This window comes from Oreochromis niloticus, linkage group LG16 (genome assembly GCF_001858045.2).
Source record: "Oreochromis niloticus isolate F11D_XX linkage group LG16, O_niloticus_UMD_NMBU, whole genome shotgun sequence".
NCBI lineage: Eukaryota > Metazoa > Chordata > Actinopteri > Cichliformes > Cichlidae > Oreochromis > Oreochromis niloticus.
The window spans coordinates 26817006-26828666 of NC_031987.2; the positions used below are offsets into that span (position 1 = coordinate 26817006).

At 40.2% G+C, this 11661-nt stretch overlaps 1 protein-coding gene across 9 annotated transcripts in view; it reads left to right on the top strand.

Annotated features, from left to right (window-relative positions):
- neb (nebulin) overlaps window positions 1-11458 on the top strand; it is a 58485-nt gene extending 47027 nt beyond the window's left edge. The window contains exons 124-141 of one of the 9 annotated variants that reach the window (XM_025903481.1): window positions 561-671; window positions 1474-1587; window positions 2428-2532; window positions 2626-2730; window positions 3409-3513; window positions 3960-4052; window positions 4961-5053; window positions 5958-6050; window positions 6588-6680; window positions 7008-7100; window positions 7397-7489; window positions 8115-8207; window positions 8687-8794; window positions 9167-9353; window positions 9664-9756; window positions 9989-10129; window positions 10224-10333; window positions 10619-11458. In XM_025903481.1, the coding sequence (XP_025759266.1) occupies window positions 561-671; window positions 1474-1587; window positions 2428-2532; window positions 2626-2730; window positions 3409-3513; window positions 3960-4052; window positions 4961-5053; window positions 5958-6050; window positions 6588-6680; window positions 7008-7100; window positions 7397-7489; window positions 8115-8207; window positions 8687-8794; window positions 9167-9353; window positions 9664-9756; window positions 9989-10129; window positions 10224-10333; window positions 10619-10792 (2004 nt within the window). In that variant the 3' untranslated portion in view covers window positions 10793-11458. The remainder of the gene's footprint in view (window positions 1-560; window positions 672-1473; window positions 1588-2427; window positions 2533-2625; window positions 2731-3408; window positions 3514-3959; window positions 4053-4960; window positions 5054-5957; window positions 6051-6587; window positions 6681-7007; window positions 7101-7396; window positions 7490-8114; window positions 8208-8686; window positions 8795-9166; window positions 9354-9663; window positions 9757-9988; window positions 10130-10223; window positions 10334-10618) is intronic. The other 8 variants (XM_019352991.2, XM_019352993.2, XM_019352994.2 and 5 more) reach the window with 8 other exon arrangements.
- The last annotated feature ends 203 nt before the right edge of the window (window positions 11459-11661 follow it).

Here is an 11661-nt window from a genome sequence, read left to right on the forward strand (position 1 = left end):
ATTATTAGTTTATTATTAATTTTTGCATGCTTGTCTACAGAACCCAAAGCTAATAATGACCCACCCATCCTCCAGCCGTCATGTGTCTTGCAGTAAAGTACTCAACTAATATTGAATAGATCTTCATTTTACAGTCCTTCACCTAGTAGTAGCTTACCACCAACTTTATGTGACAAGACTGCATGCATGTAATCATTTGTATGAAGCAACAGTGATTTGGGGGTGAAATGCTGACGTGAATTCCCATCTTGTTGATTTTCTTGTTGTTTCAATGATGATTTTGTTTCTGCTCTTTCTGATTAAATGTGTTTCAACTTGTTTTTATTAGGATCCTGCCAAAATCACCAACATCTCCAGTTTTCTCTGTAACAATATCACTGATTATAATGATAATACATAAACGCAGTGAATCTGTCTCTTGGAAAGACTTGGTGACTTTGAGCTTTTTAAAGGCAAGCAGCAGAACTTGCCGACTGTATTGTTTGTCTGTCTGTGTGCTTTGGCCTGGCCTGCCTGTGTGCCCTTCTCTGCAGTCTCTCTGTTCTTCTTCCGTCCTGTAGAAAGAGTACAGGAAGGATCTAGAGGAGGGGGTGAAGGGTAAAGGTCTAACTGTACTGGAGGAAACTCCGGAGCTTTTGAGAGCAAGAAATGCCACTCAAATCCTGTGTGAGGTACGACTGACCGAGAGGTGATGCAAACAACATCACGCTCTCATCCGAATGACTCCCGACAATCTCGCTCTTCACGAATCCTATCCCCTCTTAACTAAGCTTCACCATTGCACTAAAAGTGGGACTGTTGGGTTCACTCTTCCTCTTGTCCCTGCTTTATGATGTCACTAATTTCCCATCGTTGTATTTTGTGCTTCATGACCATAACCTAACCTTCATCTGCACCCTATTTAATTTTGCCATGATTTTCATTTATACTCATATTTATTTGTGTATTATGAATCCTACAAAAATCAACCTGAGTTGTACCCAAAGCATATCTTCTCTTCTCTTGTTTTTCACGTCACACATGCAATGTTGAATTTTTATAGAATTTTAATGACTTTATCTTTTTGCATAAGTGGTCCAGGTGGTAGCAGATCTCTTGATTTAATTGTTTTGTTGCTATCGGTAATGTTTGTTTTTGAAAAGGTGTACTCTGAGTGCATTTGAGGTTGATTTGTAGATTGCAAGATAGATGTATAATGACTTAATGAACAAACTGAAGAAGTAGAAATAGTCTGTTTCATGTCATGTCTCTAACTGCTGACTGCTGTTGTTTTATTTTCAGTTCTGTGTCAAGCTTCACACTCAGTCTTGTTACCACATCTGTTACGTAGATTCTGCTAACTTTCTCTATTCACTGATCCCTCATGATTTCTGGTTTTGCAGCCCTCTTCAGTATGAATGAGTAGAAACCCTGTTTTGTGTTTTTTGAGTAACATTATCATGTGTAAAAATGTGTAACTTTTGGTGTTCACAGAGAGAATACAAAAAGTCTCTGGAGCAGGAGATCAAGGGCAAGGGAATGCTGGCTTTGGCTACAGACACCCCAGACTTTATGAGAGCCAAGAATGCCACGGAGATCCTCAGTCAGGTCTGAATCTTGAATGTTTTTTGCACTGCTTGCCTGGAGCAGTGGTTTCCAGAGTGTGAGCTGCAGGCCCCTGATATGAAATGAAGGTATTATGAATTAATTATTTATGTAAAAGAAAAAACAAAACTGTTTTTGCTCCAGAACACGTTATATCTCATCATTAGCAGGAAAAAAATTAGATTTAGGTTTAAGGTAATCAGATAGTAACAACCAAATTAAAAGAAGACAAAGGAGGAACTATAATTACAACATATTCTGTGTCGATCAGAGTTTTGATTGCAGGTTAAGGTGGACTGAAAAAGATGCAAGATTCCAAGAGTAACAAAAGTCGAACATTTCAACTAGACAGAGTAAGACTGGGCTGATGAGAGGGCTATTTCTTCACACTAGGCTGAGATGGATTAGGGAAGTGGAGACATGTGGGGAATGAAACACAGGTGAAAAATGTCAGCACAATGACAACATTGGAAGTAAAACTTACATAATGCACAAAGAAAAATCAAGCTTTGAGGAAAATGGGAACTAACTAAAAGACAAATACTAAATATAGAGACAGCACACAGACACAAGGGAACAGTGAAGGAAGTAAACACAAATAACAAAATCAAAGTAAGAACTTAAGGAAATACAAAATGACAGCTCAGGTCAATTTGTATTCATGAACATAAAAACAGGCAAAAACTCAGAACACAAGAACTAGGCTAGAAGGCTAGAATGGTGCAATAAATAAAAGTAAAGTTTGGTGAAACTATGAGCACACGTCCGGTGTTAAAAGGAATATCTGTTAATATTTTCCAATGCATTTATGATCAGTGCTGACTGGCTGTTTTTCTTTTCCAGTCTAAGTACAAGCAGACCGCCGAGATGGACAGAGCCAGCTACACAACCGTCATCGATACCCCTGACATCATCCATGCTCAGCAGATGAAGAACATCGTCAGCCAGGTAGATTACTGAAGTGACCCAGCCACCACCCTCATCAGGATAAATCATTAGCATATATAAAAAAAATCACAAATTATATTCTCATCCAAACAGAAAAAATACAAAGAGGAGGCTGAGAAGACCATGTCTCACTACGTACCAGTCCTGGATACTCCAGAGATGCAGCGAGTCCGCGAGAACCAAAAGAACTTCAGCACTGTAAGTTACACACAGGCAGTTACGCTGCGTCCTGACAGGTCAGCATGACCTGACTGAGGTTCTTTCAGCATCTTGTGTCTCTGTGTGCGTCTTTATAGCTGCTGTAAAATTATATTTTCAGTACTTTATATGTTTGCAGGGGCGCCACCAAGGGGGCCACAGGGGGCCACTAGCCACACTCCAAACTTTGCTGCCCCCACCGTGTGCCCCCCCCCGGCAAGATTGTCCAATGTTAGTAATAATTCTAATAAACATGGGAACAAAAGAGAGGAAGACACAGTACATTTAGTACCTATTTAAAACAGATTATTATGGATTTCAAAATATTATTTGGTTTTCATAGAGACCTAACAACTTTAATAGTAGGAAATTAGCTAGGCATAATTATTCTTTTCTCCCCATGTGTTTTGCCATATTTTTCAAGTAACCTATATTTCACAACTGCATAGTAAAAAAAATTCTATTTTTGCTGCGCTATCCCATGTTTTTTAGTAGTGGCCCCCACATGGCCACCCCTATGAAAAAATTCTGGAGGCGCCCCTGTTTGTTTGTACTGTTTTACGTTCTACTCCAGTTAAATTTTGTGCACTGTATGCCTTAATCGGGGATATACGTGAAAATGTGACCTCTTTTTCATTGTGAAACATTTTAACTGCACTTTTGTTTTTCTCCTTGTAGCTTCAATACCAGACTGACCTTAAAAACATAAAGGGCAAAGTGTCTACTGTAAAGGACACACCTGAAATGCTCCGTGTTAAAGAGAATACAAAGAATTTCAGCTTGGTATCTACTCCGTAATATTTTTTCTTAACTTTTTCTAATATCACATTTTTTACATAATTCTTTGAATTAATTTTTTTTTGGTTTGGCGTTCCACATTTTTTTAACAAACCTTGATATGCAGCCCTTCTTTATTTAGAGCGAATTAATTTTTTTTTTTAACTTTGCAAAACAAGCAGTTTTTAATTTGTGCAACTAACTCTTAACCCTTGGTTCTATACTTTAACCTTTACTTAAAACTCTTAGTGCAGAGATTGTGGTGTGAAACACTTTGCTCAAAGTGTTGTAATCAGGCAAAATGTGTGTGCTTTATTTTTAAATGTTTGTATAGATGTTTGTCTCATTCTGTGTGCTTTTGTTGACGTGTGCTCCCAAAGGTGCAAGATAAGTAAATTAGCGCTCAGTGAGGCTAATCACTCGTTTATGCTTTCATTCCTCGTCCGTGTAAGATTAAGTACAAAGAGGATTTGGGAGGAGGAACAGCTTTGCCCGAGACCCCTGAGATGGAGAGGGTTAAACGCAACCAGCGCAACGTTAGCACGGTACTCAACAGAGTGACCCTGCCCTACCTCATTACTCCTCAGCCACTCCTCCCTCCATATTTCCTCCTCCTCTAGCATCAAAGAATAAAACCAGTCCTGCCATCACATCTAATCTATTCAAATAATAATTATATATCCAACTATTTTTGTTTTTTGCAGAAACCTGTTTTTCATTCTAATTATTTAATTGTTTAAATTTATTAAAGGATCTTTTTTGGAGCCCAGAAAAAATCCCTAGATGCTAAGAACTAGATGACCAAAAATATGTGGAGACGTTTTTGTGCCTTTGTTTGGGGCTGTTAGTTCACATTTGTTCATTTTAGAGGACTTAACAGACTTGGGTACATGAACAAAAAAAAAAAAAAACTTTTATATTTAGATCCTGACAGAATCCAGACCTCATCATGCAGACTCAGCGTTTGACCTTATTAAGAATCTTTTGGCTGATGTGGAGCAAATCCCTGCAAGCACATGAATGTCCATGCTTTTAAAATGCAGTCTCAACCAAACACGGTTGTATTATTTGTGTATCCACATACTTTTGGTGATATAGTGTAAATGGATTTCTTTCCACTGTGAAATAATTTGAATCTTATCATCCACAGGGGACTGTGAGGGCTCTCATAATAACTCATAATTAATTTCATCTGAACCTTGAAGTGATAAACTAAACTAAGCATCACTCACATGCACCTACGTCTGAAAACCGATATGATCAGTAACCTTTTCATTTCACTTGTTCTGAGGTCAACACCTGAAATGTGTGCGTTCTTTTTAAATGTTTGTATAGATGTTTGTCTCATTCTGTGTGCTTTTGTTGACGTGTGCTCCCAAAGGTGCAAGATAAGTAAATTAGCACTCAGTGAGGCTAACCACTCGTTTATGCTTTCATTCCTCGTCCATGTAAGATTAAGTACAAAGAGGATTTGGGAGGAGGAACAGCTTTGCCCGAGACCCCTGAGATGGAGAGGGTTAAACGCAACCAGCGCAACGTTAGCACGGTACTCAACAGAGTGACCCTGCCCTACCTCATTACTCCTCAGCCACTCCTCCCTCCATATTTCCTCCTCCTCTAGCATCAAAGAATAAAACCAGTCCTGCCATCACATCTAATCTATTCAAATAATAATTATGTATCCAACTATTTTTGTTTTTTGCAGAAACCTGTTTTTCATTCTAATTATTTAATTGTTTAAATTTATTAAAGGATCTTTTTTGGAGCCCAGAAAAAATCCCTAGATGCTAAGAACTAGATGACCAAAAATATGTGGAGACGTTTTTGTGCCTTTGTTTGGGGCTGTTAGTTCACATTTGTTCATTTTAGAGGACTTAACAGACTTGGGTACATGAACAAAAAAAAAAACTTTTATATTTAGATCCTGACAGAATCCAGACCTCATCATGCAGACTCAGCGTTTGACCTTATTAAGAATCTTTTGGCTGATGTGGAGCAAATCCCTGCAAGCACATGAATGTCCATGCTTTTAAAATGCAGTCTCAACCAAACACGGTTGTATTATTTGTGTATCCACATACTTTTGGTGATATAGTGTAAATGGATTTCTTTCCACTGTGAAATAATTTGAATCTTATCATCCACAGGGGACTGTGAGGGCTCTCATAATAACTCATAATTAATTTCATCTGAACCTTGAAGTGATAAACTAAACTAAACATCACCCACATGCACCTACGTCTGAAAACCGATATGATCAGTAACCTTTTCATTTCACTTGTTCTGAGGTCAACACCTGAAATGTGTGCGTTCTTTTTAAATGTTTGTTTAGATGTTTGTGTCATTCTGTGTGCTTTTGTTGACGTGTGCTCCCAAAGGTGCAAGATAAGTAAATTAGCACTCAGTGAGGCTAACCACTCGTTTATGCTTTCATTCCTCGTCCGTGGAAGATTAAGTACAAAGAGGATTTGGGAGGAGGAACAGCTTTGCCCGAGACCCCTGAGATGGAGAGGGTTAAACGCAACCAGCGCAACGTTAGCACGGTACTCAACAGAGTGACCCTGCCCTACCTCATTACTCCTCAGCCACTCCTCCCTCCATATTTCCTCCTCCTCTAGCATCAAAGAATAAAACCAGACTTTCCTTCACATCTAATCTATTCAAATAATGAGTTTACATTCAGCTTTTTTTTTACAGATATCTGTTCTCATGCTAATATTTCATTTTTTATAACTCATTAGAGGACTTTTTCTTGTTTCCACTGTAAAATAATTCACAGCTTATCATCCACAGGGGACTTTAAGAGCTTGCATAGTAACTCATTGTTAATTTCATCTGAACCCTGAAGTGTTAAACTAAACTAAACATCACTCACACTGAAAACAACCTGCATATTTTTACATTAGTCCCTTTAAATATACATAAATATGTCTGAAAATCAGTGTGATCAGTAACCTTTAATTCTCAGTTGTTCATGTTGTTTTTATGAATAGCTGCACCGTGTATGTGTCTACAGTACATACTGTGCTTTTGTTTGTCACCGTCTGATTTTGCACCTGTGTAACTTATGCAATGGGCAGATACAGTACAAGGACTCTGTGGGTCAAGGCACAGCCATATCAGATCTGCCTGAGGTGAAGCGGGTCCGAGAAACCCAGAAGAATATCAGCCTGGTAGAGGAAAAAGACTGCAGTGACCCTAATATGACTTCCTTATAATAACTCCCCCCAAACGCCCTCTGATCTCATCTTACTTATCTAGAAAACTTTACCTTTCCTGTATTTAGCACTGGTTTTCCCCTCCTACATCCTAACTATGTTCCATACGTCATTTCCTTTTACGAGACAAAAATTCCTCCCCTTTCCTAATTACTCCGCTTTGGAATTTTTCTCTCTTTTTTAAATTTTTGAAATTCCTTCCTTCCCTCCTAAATTTCAAACTAATCATCTTTTGAGTGTGTTACAACAATAATTGACTTTTTTGTGCTGTTTTATTCAAAGCATCAATACAAAGAAGGCGTGGGACGAGGCACATCAGTATCAGAGACGCCAGAAATGGAGAGAGTTAAACGCAATCAGCAAAATATTAGCACGGTACTCCACTGCAGTGAACCCCTAGTCTCCGATTTGCATCCGTTCATCCCTCCACCTCAAACAGTGCCATAACAACTCTCCTTAGCCTCCAGTAGATCTTCCCAGTAGTTGTTGTGTGTGTCTAACATAAACCTGCTTCTTTATTTTTTAGGGAACGATGTGTGTTTAATTTCATGTTCTGTCTCTGCTGTGATTTTTGGTTGTGGCTTTTTGTCTGCGTGTTTTTCTGTTATTGATCTGTTACTTACTTTTTTTTGTACTTTCTCTGCACGAATCCCAAAATTTTTGTTGGTTAGATAAAATACAAGGACTCTCTGGGTCGAGGAACAGCTATCCCGGATCTCCCTGAAGTGAAGCGAGTCAAAGAAACCCAGAAGCACATCAGCTCGGTAGTGGAACCGAACCACGTGTGCTCCTAACTGTGAACAGTAGAGTCCTATAATAATGCCTATCATACACTTCCCCCTTCCTCATCATCTCTTGCTCATCTCATCAACCTCCATCCAGGGCCCAGACTGCCCATCCATCTAATTTACACCCTTGCCTTTTTCTCTTTATTACTTTAATCCTCAATCATCAGTCCCCTAAACTGAATAAAATCTTCCTTTTTGGCCTGTGAGTCTACTATCTTCTAACCTGCAGCTCATCTTTCTTCACATTAAGCTGCTGTGTGCTGCTCTTAATTTCCACTTCACAGCTAAATCTCCTGCTGAAGCATTAGGGATGTTTGTCTCCATGTACAACAGAGATCCTGGCTGCTCAGCAGGAGCTACCAGGATGAATCACTCTATAGGACCAATTTCTCAGACGCTGCTTGAATATACTGATATATACCAAAATAATATACCAAAAAAAAGCCACCAACTAAAGAAATGACCTCTCTGAGTTTAATCAATCTCGGATATTTCCAGAAAACTCCTCCTTGTCTATGAAACCAGTCCTATAGGTGTGCGTGGTCTGTATGTGTTTGAGTTTCTGATTGGCCCCTCGGGGTGCTGTGCTTCTGCCCTGTAGGTGTTGTATAAAGACAGTTCAGCCAAGGGAACTCCTGTGGTGTTTACTCCAGAGATGGAGCGGGTGAAAAGGAACCAAGAAAACATTAGCTCGGTACCTTTCAGAACCTGTAGAACATGTTCTGCTGAAGAAATGTTCTACTCTTACTTCTTTTTAACCCTTCTCTAACTCTGATGTGTCCCCCTGGCTCTTGTTAATCGTATTAATTCACCTGACTGCACTCTCCTCTTTTTTTTTAAATATGTTTAATACTTCCAGCTGTGGTGTGCCTGTGCACATCTTCACTGCTAACCTCTCCTGTTGTTTTCCCACTTGATCTTATTCCTTTCGGTCTCCCACTGAAGATTGGAAAATAACTTTCCTTTTAATAAGTCGCCCACTTAATAAAAGTCTCCCTGCTAATTCATCCCAGTAGTGCCATAGCTCATCCCTGCCAGCAGCTGCCTGTGTCCTCTTGGCATTAAGTCTCTCTGACCACACCTCTTGTGCTGTGGATGCTAACGGCTATTGAATGATGGTTTGGGAGTGTGAAATATTTTAGATCCTTAGTACTTTTGATCTGTCACTTCTAGGTTCTGTACTCTGACAGCTTCCGCAAGCAGGTCCAGGGCAAAGCCGCCTTCGTTCTGGATACACCTGAGATGAGGCGTGTCAGGGAGACTCAGCGTATCATTTCTGGGGTAAGTTTTTGTGGTTGTTTGATTCATTTCTGTTCTAAGTGGAAAAGTACTTTTGTTGTTACTTGACTACTTGAAGAGTAAGGCTTCAGTACTCTTTGACACCTCATCATCTCAAAATGATTTAAAACAAGAATCTGGTCACCAGTCTTAAACAATGTTTCTACACAAAGACATAAACTAAAATTAGAATTGATTCAATAATGAAGAAATAATGGATTTGGTATAGAGAAAAAAGACACAGAGACAACACATTTTAGTATTTTAACTTGTTAAAGTGGAGGCTGGCATTGATGCCGGTTTGGTTGGCTCGTGCAAAATGGGTCCATCCACCCTGCAGCTTCACTTACCGTGTTTTGTATTTGTGCACTTCAGGTGAGATACCATGAGGACTTTGAGAAGAGCAAGGGCAGCTTCACTCCCACCACCACTGATCTTGTGACAGAGCGCGTGAAGAAGAACACGCAGGACTTCAGCGACATCAGCTACCGTGGCATCCAGAGGCGCGTGGTGGAGATGGAGAGGAGACGTGCCATAGAGCACGACCAGGAGGGCATCACTGGTACCGACAACAGCAAGCACTTCTCTGAGCTGTAGGAGTTGTTAGCATGTTAGCAAAAAATAAATAAAACTGAAAGACAAAATACTTCAAAATAACATTCTGGAGAAAAAAAGAAGAAAAGGTCAGATTATCTTTGAATTTAAAGCCTTTAAAGGCTAAGTTTGGAAAGACATATTACATATTGCATATACTGTTATTTTATATCATTATACACAATTGTATGTATAATTAGCTTTAGTCAGCAGACCAGACATACCTGAAGCTAAACTGTAATACAGACTGTTATCGACTGATCTATTCATCTCCTCAGATCTGCGTGTGTGGCGCACAAACCCCGGCTCTGTGTTTGACTACGACCCTGCTGAGGACAACATCCAGTCCAGGAGTCTGCACATGATGTCAGGTGAATGAAATTCTAGAGGATCGATTCAGAGAGCCAAAGCTTTAGTTATGCTCCTGATGGATTTATTCAAAGTTATCATAAAATGTCATGGAAGCTTAGTGACTGGCAAAGGATTATGTATTGCTTCTCGTGTGTGAAGCACAGGTGTGTCGCTGATATTTAAATAAATTATATGCATTTGAAATAATGTCTGAAAGACGCCTTTGTCTCTCACCTAATGCTGTTCTGACAGTACAAGCTCAGCGTCGCAGCAAGGAGCACTCCCGCTCCACCAGCGCTTTGAGCGGCGGGGCTGATGAGAAGTCTGAGGTGTCCCAGGATGCTGACCACCACATGTCCCTCTACAGCAATGGCTTCATGACCTCCTCTATTGGTAACCCTCATCAGACCAAACAGCAACAAATACACTTGAGAGTGAAGAATAATTTTCCCTCTACTTAATCTGTTTGTTATTTTAACATCTTCAGGCTACCAGCATGCTACTGTGAAGACCGTGGAGCTGCAGCAGAGGTCATCTTCTGTGGCCACACAGCAGACCACAGTCTCTTCCATTCCCTCACACCCCTCTACCACCGGGGTTAGTAACATATATTTATATTGTACATACACTCCATTCGCTTTACGTGGTTTAACTTTTCTCCTGTGGGGAGTGATGCTACAGGTTAACAGAAAAATGCCACATTAACTCAGTGATGCTTGGTGTAGTCAGATAAAGCAGGTTTGAAACCTTCAGTGAGATTATCATTATTTTAGTACATAAGTTACGTTATTTTATGGCCTGAAGAAAAGAAGCTGGATTTAAAATTTCTGCTTGTTTGTCACGTGTGTCCGTCTCACGCTGAGTTGGACTTCTTTCCTTCAGAAAACCGTGCGTGCCATGTATGACTACACCGCAGCCGACAGTGACGAGGTGTCCTTCAAGGACGGCGACGTCATCGTCAACGTGCAGGCCATCGACGAAGGCTGGATGTACGGTACTGTTCAGCGTACCGGCAAGACCGGCATGCTGCCAGCCAACTACGTTGAAGCAATCTAAAGACAGAGCCCGCCCACGGTCCCTCCGTAGTGGGCGAGATGCATCCACAGGGCAAACTCATCGGTCTTCCTGTGATCACAACTGTGGCTTAGTGCAATGTGTAGCTTGTAGTTTCTGTACTTGTATTTTACTTGTATTGTGATTCTTGTGGAGTCTGTCATCATTAATATGCTGCTGCCCCCGCTCCCTGTGGATGTGATATTAGCTTCATGCCATGACCCATATAAATAGATCTGATTATACATAATGTGCCTACTACGATTGTTTTAACTATTCTGTTCCTGTCCTGGAAAAGCGAGGCTAACACACAAACTGGCCCTTTGATTTTGTACATTTCAAACATTTCATTTACGTTATTTATCATTTTTTTGTCCAACGTATTTTCTCTGAAACACAACGGGCTCGAGAAGTTTCATGTAACCCTTTTAACGGAGAGTCCATGAAGAGAAAATATGAACGTTAGAAAGGAGTAAGTCACCATCTACCTCCTCCATGATGAAATCATGAGAAGCTCAATGCGCCAAGCCTCAGTTTTCCCTCCTTTATAACGAAGGCTGGCCACTAGTACAATGTGTGTTTTGTTTCTCCCGATTATTTAGGTCCTGGCTAAAGCACGTCCTCTACCTTCAATCAGTAGCTAATAAAGCACACCAAGTTCCTGCACCACTCTGCCTCCTCCTCTTCATTTACTACAGTTTTGACTTTGGGCATCTTCTTCTATACATTTCACTCAATTTTCTCTTTCAGACTCTTTTATTAGATCACTGCTAAAAACTCTTTTCACTGCACCAGTCGGAACAGTAGAAGTTCCCTGAGCCAAATACAAAACAGGTTAGACACGAGCCCTTCTCGATTATCGGTTCTTACAT